At 41.1% G+C, this 12,668-nt stretch overlaps 1 protein-coding gene across 1 annotated transcript in view; it reads right to left on the bottom strand.

Moving 5' to 3' along the window:
• Positions 1 to 12,668, bottom strand: part of Mertk (MER proto-oncogene, tyrosine kinase) — a 109,457-nt gene that overhangs the window by 62,528 nt on the left and 34,261 nt on the right. The window contains exon 4 of the mRNA XM_074050258.1: positions 11,149 to 11,322. Coding sequence (XP_073906359.1) covers positions 11,149 to 11,322 — 174 coding nt within the window. The remainder of the gene's footprint in view (positions 1 to 11,148; positions 11,323 to 12,668) is intronic.

Below are 12,668 nucleotides of genomic sequence, written 5' to 3'. Positions count from 1 at the left end.
GGATGAGGGAGACATTTTAGAGGCAGACATCTGAAGGGGCATGAGAAACACATGAGAAACAGGCCTCTTAACACAACAGAATGCAGCTGCAAGATGTGGGTGGCAGGCCCCAAGGCCAGGACTATCTGACCTGGAATGTTCTGTTGGATAAGAGGGGAGATGGCAGGTAAAGGGGTTCAGTGGGAAGCTGAGTAGGCACCAACCAATCACAAATGTAGTTTCAAGATAGAATAGTTGGACCTAAGCCAGGCAGAGACCTCTATCACTCCTAGGCTTCAACTATATTACAGGCTTGGCTTTTCCTAAGTCCCTCCTGTATGGGAGCTTTGCTGTCTTTTCAATATACTTTGCACTAGCTTTGCTCTTAACTCCTGGTCCAGCATCTTCAATCATTGACTTCGCCCAGACATGAACTCAGGATCAGAGATCCAGTATCAATCTAACTTATATTTTATCAGGATTGCTCCAGCTGCTTTGTGGAGAACAAACTTTGGGCATGCAGGTTTCTTAACAGCTCTAATTGTTTTCCTGATTATAAGATGGATATTGAAAATGCCTGACTATATCACAGTTTGCTATGAGATTCAAAGTAAAAAGAATTGTGAAATGACTTGTATCAATTCTAATTATTAGTAATTGTTATTACAATAAAATGAATGATAGTACTATGTCCAACTAACTAAAACAAAAACCAGCTGAGCTGTCTTTTATATGTGGATTTATATAAAAGGAGTATTAAGAAAAATAAAACCCAGAAAGCTTAGCACAAGCCCACCACTGTTAACAAAAAGGCAGCTCAAAATGGAAAATGAGTTGGTAACTAAGACATACAAAAATAACATGAAAAATTTATAACAGGTAGCATGTCAATCATTCCTGTCCTTGCACCAAGGCTCTACATTATTTCACTGAATCTTCATAAATGTTTTATGAAATACACATTGTTGTTATCCTTATTTTATATAAAGAAGTTGAGTAGCTTGCCGAGGGACACAACAACAAAGTGGCGTTAAATTAGTAGAGATTAAGCACTAACCTATAATGCATCCTTCACCATTAAACACCAGCAAAAGTTCTTCACAATTTTACTCTTTATTTTGGGATTTGGTTCATGACAAAGTACTTCTTTTACTTTTTAAAAATTTATTTTGTTTTTGAACCAGCATACATTAACAATACCAGGGGATTTCACTGTGGTAATTCAGACATGTGTACTGTGTACTTTGAACAGGTTCCCCCCCTCCATTATATTTCTGCTTTCCCTTCTGTCCTTTCTTCCTTTTCAAACAGTGTTTGGTGGATTTAATTGTGTTGTACTTCTTTTATTTCCTTATTTGTTTATTTTTGGTGTTGAGGATTTTGTTTGTTTTATGGTACTGAGGATTAAGTCCTTGGCCTTGCACATGCCAGGCAGGCACTCTACCACTGAGCTACACCCGAGTCCCCAGAGTGCGCCTTTAAAAGGAAAAACTATTTAAAATTTGAAATAACTTTAGGTTCACAAGAAGTTATAAAAAGACAACAGAGTTCCTGTGTACCCTCCCCCATTCTCCCCAATGATAAAAATCTTACATAATCATAACACAACAACCAAAACCAGGAAAGTGACTTTGGTAAAATACTATTCACTAAAATACAGACCTTATTTAGATTTCACCAGTTTTCATTTTCTTTTCTTTTGGAGAGAAAAGGAGTGTGTAGTTCTTTGACATTTTAACCATGGATGCATATTTGTGGCTATCAGCAAAAAGGGGCTCCCGCAGCTGGGCACGGTTTACTAACATCTATAATCACAGCTACATAGGAGGCTGAAATCAGGAGCATCTCGGTTCAAAGCCAGCTCGGGCAAATAGTTTGGGAGACCTGATCTCCAAAATAACCAGAGCAACATGGGTTGAAGGTGTGGCTCAAGTGCTCCTGCTTTGTGAGCACAAAGCCCTGAATTCAAACCCCAATTCCACCAAAAAAGGGGGTGGGTTCTCTCATGCTACTCCTTAAAGGTCTCTTAACCCCAGGGAAACACTCATCTGCTCACCACTGTGATTTTGTCACTTCGAGAATGTAATCTCAATGGAATCAGACAATATGGAATCTTTTTGCTCCTGTTGCCTAAAGACAACTCTTACTTCAAGGGGTATGGTATGAGGGATGGGGAGGGGGCTTACATCAGAAGGGACTTATCCTATTCATAAACATTCTTGTTCAGAGCAGTACAATGTCAACCACTTTCCTGCTTGACATTCTTTTGTTAGAAGAGACCTGAAACATTTACTATTGAGGTCAAGTTTGGGATAAAATGGTGGCCCCTGGTGAGCACTCACTGCTTTATACCCTCAGGAGGTGAGGGGCTGCTGCTTCGGCCTCAAAGCGCCCCCCTGCTCCAAAGGCAGCCCAAGCCAAAATGGCCTCAGAAGCTGGATCCCCTAATATGAGCTACTGGGAAGGGCTCAGGTTCAAACTAAAGCTCACAAGATTAAAAAGAGATTTAACTAAGTTTTTACATAGGTTTTTTTGTTTTTGTTTTTTCACAGTGTTAACAAAATTCAGATGCCTGGGAACAGTCAATAAGCGGTGGATTTAACAGAAGCCCACATAGGCCCTGTAGTCAGGTGTACAGCCTGGGCAACCTGCCCTGTTCTCCCTGGACCTAAGCCCTTTGGGTGCGCAAAATGGATATCCCCCAATTACTGCTTTATTGAGCTCACAGAACTGGCTCAGATACAGATAGAAATGAGAAAAGATAAGTGTTTAAATACAAAAATAACTCTACAAATGCAAGTTACTTCATTATCGATATGTCCTATGTCCCAGCAAAAGGATCTAAGATCCAGGGAGTGTTACTAGTCCATTCATTTGTTCATTAGTTCATCCATTCATTCACACAGCTGTCACAGACCAGGCACTGGTCAACCAATTCATAACTCATAAAAAAATCACATGGATTCATAACTCCTCTTGGAGGCCTAAGAAGTGAATGGCTGTGGTTTGATTAATAGAGAAGTACAGGAGTTAGGGAAGAGGTGCTGGAAGTACACAAAAAGCAGGTGACCAGGAAGGTTTTCAGAGAAGAGCAGTAAGCTGAGTGTCAGAAAATGAATGGGGCTTTGCCAGATAGACAATAAGAAGAAAGCAGCCTGGAAAGAAGGGACACGTGCAAAGGCCTGATGAGGAGGCACGGTGCATTCATGGACCTGCCAGAAGCCCATGAGGGCTCACAACAGGTGCCCCTGCAGGATGAAGCAGGAGTTAAAGGGTCTGGACATGAGGGTGCAATGGTAGACGCTAACCTGCGTCCGTTGGGGTCCTGTCTGCAATGAGAATTGTGATACTGACCAAGTGAAGAATGACTCACTTTGTAGGTAGCAGGCTGGGGGGCATGCGGATAAAAGATCCAGGACCATAGTTAGGATGTGACAGCAACAGTCTTGGCACTGAACCAGGAAAGTCTGAGTTAAGGCAGGGGTAGTGGAAAAGCAGAGGGAGAGATGAGCTCAGTTGACAGGAAGAATCTGGTAAGTTCCAGGCTTCTGGTTTAATCTGTTATTACCTCAACCAGTCTTTACTGTGAGCCTTAGCTATGCCACCTCCCCTATTAAACACACACTAATAAATACTGTGGGATCCAATATGGCTGAATAGACTTGTTCAGGTCTTATCTTCCCCTCCACAAACAAGGAACAACCAACAGGTGGATAACTGCACTTTGAGGCGATTTTTAGTTGTAATAAGGGAACTCATAAAATTAAATTGATTGGAATTAAATTTGACATGCTAGTTTGATATCATCAATATGAGTTCTAGAAAAATTTAAAAAACTGGGGGCTGGGTGTGTAGCTCAATGGTATAGTGTGTGATTAACATGCACAATGGTCCTGGGGTTGATTCATAGGACCAAGAACAAAAGAAAATCAAAAATGAAGAAACATTTCTTCCAACAAGGAAAAAACACTGTTGCTGAGAAAAACTAAAGTCAGCAGTTCACTTCACAACTAGGAAAGTTGCTTGAGCAATGTAGCACACTGTATAGTCATTTGGAAACTGGGTGTTGAATGTCAACTCAGCAATTTCATAAGAGTTCTTCATTTACAGACATAGTTACCTCTTCTGTGGAAATTCTAGAAGAGCCAATGAATCCAATGTGATTGCTATGCAACATTAGTGAGAATTACCATTATCATTTGCTTCCTGGTACACCTGACTTCGTCAGGTACCCTTACTTTTGGAGGCACTTTTTAAATAAATGTCACAGTCAGCACTCTCGTACTGGTCATTTCTATACTCCCATCTACTAGGCACTGAACTAGACCTCGCAGATACGACCTAAAGAAACTTCGGTTCCTGCCCGCTTGCCAATGTAAATCAGACACAGTGGTCCCCACATCCATCGGGGATATGTTCCAGGTCTTCAGTGGATGCATGAAACCATGGATAGTGATGAACACTGCAACACTGTGTTTTCCTATACACAGATAACAATGTTAAAGCTTAGTTTATAAACAAGACACAATAAGAGATACTAACAACTACTAATAAAATACAACTCTAACAAAATACTGTAATAAAAGTTACATGAATGTAACTCTTGAATTTCTTACATTTAGAATTTTAGGGGGCTGGTGGATTGGCTCAAGTGGTAAGAGCACCTGCCTAGCAAGTGTGAGGATCTGAATTCAAACCTCAGCATCAAAAAAAAAATTTTTGGACTTTAATTAACAGAAACCACAGAAAGCAAAACCTCAAACAAGGGAGAACTACTATATTCTTTCGGATTAGGGTATCTGCTCTCAGACTGGCAAAAAAAAAAAAAAAAAGACAACGCTTCATGTAGATAACATACTGTCTTTATTCTACTAGGAAGACTGCAAATTGGCAAGCATTAGAATTTATTAAAATTTAAAATATGCCCACTTTTCCTATTAGAAGGAAAAATTTTTCTAACTCTCCTTTTAGGAATCTCCCCTAAATTCAGATTGGTTACTACAAAAAACAGTAGACATATTCAATAATCTATATGCTAATTAGCTCAATTTGCCATTTCACAATGTATACGTCTTTCAAAACATTACGATGGACATAATCAAAGCATACATTTGTCAAGTAAAAATAGATTTTTGAATGAGAACAGAAAACAGATGAGTACAAAATCAGACATGTACAAGTACTAATTGTAACAGAAAAAGTAAGTTTGAACAACTCAAATGATGTTGGGTACTGGTGGCTCACACCTGTAATCCTAGCTACTCAGGAGGCAGAGATCAGGAGGATCAAAGTTCGAATCCAGCCTGGGCAAATAGTTCATGAGACCCTATTTTGAAAAAACCCTTCACAAAAAAAGGGCTGGTGGAGTGGCTAAAGGTGAAGGCCCTGAGTTCAAACCCCAGTACCGCAAAAAAAACCACAACTCAAATGTTCATTAACAGGTAAGTGGTAAAATAAATTATGGTCCATCTACTTGTGAGGCATATGCAATCAGCACAATGAGGCAGGCCTGAAGGCACCATAGTGAAAAGATTCACACGTCCTGGTCATCTCTGTGGACACGCACACGCATACACAGTTAAAGGACTAGAGGGGCCCGGAAGGGAGGAACCAAAGGTTTCCTCTGTACAAGGGAGCAAAAGTGCGAAGACCAAAGGGAGTCCCTCCTATTTTGCTTTGGGGTGCCACTGTGGTTCAAAAGTTTTACAGTGGATACGTATTTATTCATGCATTGTACAATAAAAAGGCTGAAATTAATTGGCACACGTCTTGTCATTCTAATGGGAAGGACAATCACATATGTATATATTATATTTGTACTTATTGAAAAGTTTACAAGGAAATAATACATCAGTGTTTTCCTTGTAGTTATAAATGTGTAATAAGATGTATGACACCTCCGTGAATTTTTCATTTTTAAAATAAAATTGAGTTATTATGAAAAATAAAGGTTTTTAAGCTTTTTATTTTGAAATAGTTATAGATTCACAGAAAGTTTATTTATCCTTCACTCTACTTTCCCCAAAGTTAGTATCTCGTATAACCACAGCAGACTATCGAAACCAGGAAATTGACAGTGGTACCATCTACAGAGTTTCCTCAGATTTTACAGTTATACATGTCCGTGTGTGTGTCTGTGTGTGTATGTGTGTGTGTGTAGCTGTACACATGTGTAGCTTTGTATAACCACCACTACAATGAAGATTTTTTGGGGTTTTTTTTTTTTGGTACTGGGACTTGACCTTAGGGTCTACACCTTGAGTCACTCCACCAGCCCTTTTTTGTGAAGAGTTTTTTTGAGATAGAGTCTCATGAACTACTTGCCTGGGATGGATTTGAATTGCGATCCTCCTGATCTCTGCCTCCTGAGTAGCTAGGATCACAGGCATGAGCCACTGGTGCCCGGCACTGAAGGTCATTTTTTAAAAGCATTTTATTGGGATATTAACTGCCCAATAACTATTTAACTTCCACCTTCTCCACCAAAGAGGAGGGAATCTTCAATTTAAAGAAAGTAAAATGTAAATTATGAAGAACTTGAAATACAAAGCAAGCAGCAGTCCCAACTAGCAATCTTGAAATAAATCAGATCTGCCAACCGAGACAAATTATATCCTTAGGTATGAAAAGAATTTGCAGATTTCATCACAAGAGGAAAAGTTTCAGATGAACACAGATGGACACATTTTTGTCCCTATTTTCTTTTTTTGTAGTAAAAATAATAATAAAGCTTATTAAGAAAGAAATTTAGTAAAACAGGATAAAAATAAGGAGAAATGGAAAAAAGAAAGAAACATTTCCTGCCCCCAAGCAGGAAAGGGGGTAGAGTCTCCTTGTTTTATTTTCATACAACATTTTATGCACTATTTATTGTCTTCATAGTAATGGTGAACAATTAGAGATGACGTCAAATATGTTAGTCGTAAGTACCAATCCATGTGCACCGATTCCTGTCCTTGGGACTGTTTATCAGCAGAGGCACTGTGAGACATTAGGAAGGGTCCTCAAAAAATTAAAACAGAACTTCCATGTGATCCAGCATTCCCTTTTGTGGATAGATATGCAAAGGAAATGGGATTCATATATGAAAGAGATGCCTACATTCCTACGCTCATTGCAGCACTGTTCTCAATAGTCAAGACAATGGGCAGAAACATGTTTATTGACAGATAAATGGATAAACTGTGGTGCACACACACACACACACAAAATGGAATATCACTCAGTCATTAAAAGGAAAGAAATCTTGCCATGTACAATAGCATGGATGAAGCTGGAGGACATTGTGCTAAGTGAATGAGCCAGACAGAAAGATAAACACTGTGTCATCTTACTTATGTGCGAAATCTAAAATGACTGGGTCACAGAGGCAGCACCAGAATGGTGATTACCAGGGCAAGGGAGTATTGAGGAGATGCTGGTTAAAGGAACAAAGGTCCAAGAATGTAGGAGAATAAATTCTAGAGACTGGTGCAACACAGACAGCTAACAAGACTCTACTGCATGTTAAAATTTGCTTAGAGTCCATCTGCCCCTCCCCACCATGCAAATGGTAACTATGCTAACAGATACATAGCTGTATTAATTAGCTTGGTTACAGTAATTAGTTCACTGTATGTGTACCAAAATACTATACCCTTTAAAATCTCAATTTAAAATTTTAAATAAATTTAACAAAATGACAGTAAGATCTCTGCACTAAAAGTTATAAAAACTGTTGAGGGAAATTAAAGAAGACTTAAATAAATACAGAGAAATAATATTGTTGGGATGTCATTTCCTTCTAAATTGACCTATAAATTCAGCAAATTGGAAACAAAATCACAGTAGACATTTTGTAAAAATTGTGAGGGTTATTCTAAGAATTATATGGAAATGGGAAAATTTTATCTGAAAGGGATGCTTTACCAAAAGACTGAGTGGTCAATAAGCACAAGAAAAGATGCTAAAATCTTTTCTAAATATAATCTAAAATTAGATATTAGGGAAATAAAACGCTAATTTAAACCACAATACCTTCCACTTCACTAGGATGGATACTAGGATGTCTAAAATTGAAATGATTGACCATATCAAATGTCAGCAAGGCTATGAATGGAGCAACTGAAACTCATTCTGTGATGGCTGGGAATGTAACAAGGGGCAAACACTTTGGAAAAACACTTGGGTGGTTTCTTTAGAAGTGAAACATACAACCAGCAATTCTTTTCTTAAGCACTATTTAAGATAAATAAAAACATGTCACCGAAAAGGCTGGCACATAAATATTCATAGCTACTTTATTCATAAGAGCCAACAGCCATAAACATCCCAAATGTTCACTAATCAAATGGATCAATAAAATTAACACATTCATACAATAGAGAACTATCAATAATAAAAAACAATGCATCACTGATCCACATAACATGAAACGTGATCAAATACATCACGTTGAGCAAGAGAAGCCACACACAAAAAACTATGTGTCTTATATTCCATTTATCTCAAGTTCAAGAAGAGCCCCAAACCAATGCATCATGGTAGACATCAGAACAGGGTTGCCTGTAGGAGGGCGACTGACTGGAAGGGACCAGGAAGGAACTTTTGAGGTGATGGGAACATATCTTGATTGAGATGAGTGTCCACACTTATCAAAGCTGACTAAGTTGTACATTTATGTTCTATGCATTTAATTGTATGTCAATTTTACCACCAGGAAATAAATCTTTATGCATTTATTTATTTAGGCGGTTCTGAAGTTTGAACTCAGGGTCTTGCACTTGCTAGGCAGGTGCTTTACAACTTGAGTCATGCCTCCAGCCTGTTTTGCTTTACGTGTTTATCAAATAGGGTCTCACATTTATGCCTGAGCTAACCTGGACTGCGATCCTCCTATTATATACTTCCCACGTAGTTGGGATGACAGGTTCACACCACCTACCATGCCTAGGTTTTTACTGACTGAGACAGGGGTCTCATAAACTTCTTGCCCAAGCTAGTCTTGAACTGTGATCATACCAATCTCTGCCTCCCAAGAGGCTAGGATTACAGGTATGGGCCACCAGGCCTGGATATTTATTTGTCTTTGAGATAGGATCTTGCTAAGTAGCCCAAGCTGACTTCAAACTCTGCATCCTTCTGACTCAATCACCTGAGTGGCTTGGATTACAGGTGCACACTCAGCTTTAAGATAATATAGGTCTTTCTTTAGAGGACTTCAGAACAATCACCCTAGGGTGGAGATACTATTTTAAATTGATTTTGAACACAGAATTTCCTTAGTTACCAACTTCTTGGAGAAACTCAGAGAAAACACAGGTGAAGGCAGAGAAAACTGTAGTCATGCAGTCAGGGGTTACAAAAGTGATCCAGTGACAACACCTAAGGGCTGGCATTCATTTGCCCATCCATGCACAAATACTCAGAAGGTTCTGCTATCAGTCAGGCACTGATGTACAGTGGTGAATGAGAGAAAAAGGCCTTATTTTACTGAGCCTACCCTTCCTAAGAAGACAGAGGAGGAGACCATAGAAAAAGACATGGAGATTATAGACTGTGATACGTGTAATGAAGGATGTGCACAAGCATATGTGACTGGAAGTCAATAAAGGGGTGGGGAGGACCTAAAATAGTAAGGAGTAATCAGGGAGGGCCTCTCAGCAGTGATCTTTGATTTGTATCATCATGGGGCAAAGAGCAAATGCAAGAGCACTGTAGGCAGACAGAAGAGGCAGTGTGAAGGTCCCGTGCATGAAGGACCGTGATGTGTCTGAAGAAATGAAAGAGAATCAGTGTCATTTGTGCTTAATGAGCAGGGAGAAGAGAGTGGAATGGGTTGGGTTGGTCAGCTGGGTGGGGGTCAGCACATGAAAGGCAGGAAGGACCATGGCTGACAGTCTAAGACAAAGTCTAAGGCTTTTTAGCAGGTGGGTGATATCATTTGCTCCTGAGGAAGTTAGATAGGAGTGAGGACAAAGCCAGAGAAAAGAGATCAGTTAGGAACCCACTGCAATGGTGCTGGCCAGAGCTGGCGGTGACATGGACCAGAGTGCCAGCAGCAGAGATGGCTGTACTGTAGAGGCGGAACTCATAGAACTGCTGATGCTTTCGACGGGAAGAATGAGGAAAGGGAAGTATGGGCAGACAGTGATGCTATTTACCAAGAAGGGGAATTCTCGGTCAGAACAAGTCAAGGGGGAAATCAAGAGTTGCATTTTAAGATGCTTATGTACTCAGCAAGTGGAAATGCCAAGGAGGCAGCCAGGCACATGAACCTGAGGCTCAGGAGAAAGGACAAGGGTCATCATCACACAGATGCTTTTGACACCAGCTGGCCAAGGAACTCTGCCAGGAAAGAGTGTCTCAGAGTAAAAAGAATCTGGACCAGGATGGAGCTGGGTATCAACATTCAGAACTGCTCTTCTGACAAAGGAGGTGCAATGAAGAGGGAAGAAAGCCAGGTCACTGTTCCCCAAAGGCCACTGCTGTGTTCTCAAGGCCTTAAACCACCTTGGACACACACCAGACTCTCCTAAACATTTGACAAATGCACGAAGAGAGGAAGGAAGGCGACCTTGCCAAATATGGCTGAAAGAGGCAATCAGAGGAATGGCCAGCTTTAGGGGCACCACAAACATCAGTGGCATTGTTGACAAAAGCCATGTTGGAGGAGGGTGGGAACAGAGCCAAGGCAATCTCATTTGGACTGAAGTCAAGATGACCATGGAATGTCAATTCAGCCACAATCCCACAGTGACTCACAAACTTCCTGCCACAGTGCCCCGTGACCAATCTACTTTCTTGCCATCCAACCCCACTGAGGTCTGCACCCTAGTGATTCTGTAAGTGTAGACCTGCCAAGCCAGCAAGGCCACAGCTGCCCCGGCAGATGTGAGCAGGGCTCCAGCTGCCTGGGCGTGGGGATTCTGGTCACGTGGCCAACTGAGCCATCTACACATTTGGAGATCACTCACCCACCTTGGAACCCTAACCAGGAGCTCTCACACCTGTGACTCCCACCTGCCTTCCCATCTACCTGGTCCCCTGACCTCAGCTGCTACACTTGGCTTTCATCCTTCTCTAACCTCCCACTGGTGGCTTGTGGCGGTGCCTACCAAGCACTTTATCTCTTCTACTGCTAGAGAAAGAGCAAATTAATGAACAAATAAGCACAATGCTAGGACTTACCAGGAACAGTTAGAATGGAGGGGGACTTTTTGGGCTTTTCATTAACACGGCTGCTGTTTTGAATCCAGAAGATGTTGACGGGCTCAGGTGGACCCACGGCCTGACAGGTGAGGTTGAAGGCTGTGTTCCTGGTAACGTTCATGCTCTCGGGCTGCTTAGTAAAGTGAGGGAGTCCTGCAGAGAAAAAGGTTGACTAAAGCCTGCCTCAGATCCTCAACCAGCATCAGAGCCCTGGGTGGGAGTGTTGGGGGGGGAGAGGTCAGTGGGATGGAAGGTGACCAGTAAAAGACAACAGGAGATTTCTTTAGGTAGCACTTGGCATCTGAAATGGCCTTTTCCACCTCCCTGAAGTTGAGTAAGAAAGTGCACAAGCTCATCCCTACCAGTTCACCTTTTTAGGACACTTTCCCAAAGACAAAAGGGTGATTCAGAACTGGTTCTGCCAGAGGGGAGTCTACAGACAGTTCTTAAATCAGGTGTCCTTCACAGGCTGGGACTGGTTGACAGGTTGACAGGTTTTCAGTATTCATCAAAACAAACACAAGAGTGAAAACAAAGATACATTGTTAATACATCTGCCTGGTTTTGTTTTGTTTTGTTTGGGGGTTGAAATTAGGGCCTCATGCTTGCTAGGTGGGCAATCTACCACTTGATCCCTGTCCTCAGTCTTTTTTTTTTTTTTTTTTTTTTGATAGGATCTCCCTTTATGCCCAGGTCAGCCAGAACCACAATCTTATTTTTACTACCCTGTGTAGTTGGGATGACAGGCAAGTACCAACATGACCAGCCACTGGTTGAGATGGGGTCTCTCAAACATTTTGCCTGGACTGGACTTAAACCACAGTTCTCCTAATCTCTGCTTCCCAAATAGCTAGGGTTACAGGGTTGAGCGACTGTGACCAGCCATGGCCTAAATTTTGAAAATAATCTATGGTACGTGTAAACTTTCAGAGGAGTTATAATGGATTTTAAAATCTGTGCACTTGAGGCTGGGAGTGTAACTAAGTCGCAGAGCACGTGCTTAGCATGTGCAAGTCAGTGCACATACAGAGTACAATACTCAGTGTACATACATGCACGCTGTCACGAACACAGAAGAAACTTAACAGTTCCAGTTAACAACCCTAAGATCTCCTACTGTGATCAAGCTTTGAAGGAAGCCTGGAAATACCTCAGAGAAAGTTGGTGAGTGCTTATTTGGGGCATGTGTCCAGGATCTTAACAGGTCAAGCTCATTGTCCTCAGGCATTTGGACTGTGTTCTTTTGAGGTTGGGAACTGACAGATAGGGTTCCAGTGGGAATGATATGGGAAATATGTGTAACAGTATTCTTTTTTCCTGTTTCAAGGTTTTTCTAAGCTCTACTTGGACTTAACATGTTCTTGCCTTGGGCATTCTGGCAAGAATAAATGTCCTCTAAGTATTTTTTCCCAGATAAACAGCAAATGTAGGAGACACCCGCTCTCTGGCTGATGCTGTCATAACCCGGAGCACTAACTGTCCAAACTGGGATGGGCCCA

This window comes from Castor canadensis, chromosome 12 (genome assembly GCF_047511655.1).
Source record: "Castor canadensis chromosome 12, mCasCan1.hap1v2, whole genome shotgun sequence".
In the NCBI taxonomy this organism is placed as follows: Eukaryota; Metazoa; Chordata; class Mammalia; order Rodentia; family Castoridae; genus Castor; species Castor canadensis.
The sequence above is the reverse complement of the archived record's forward strand: the minus strand, read 5'-3'. Positions and strand labels throughout refer to the sequence as shown.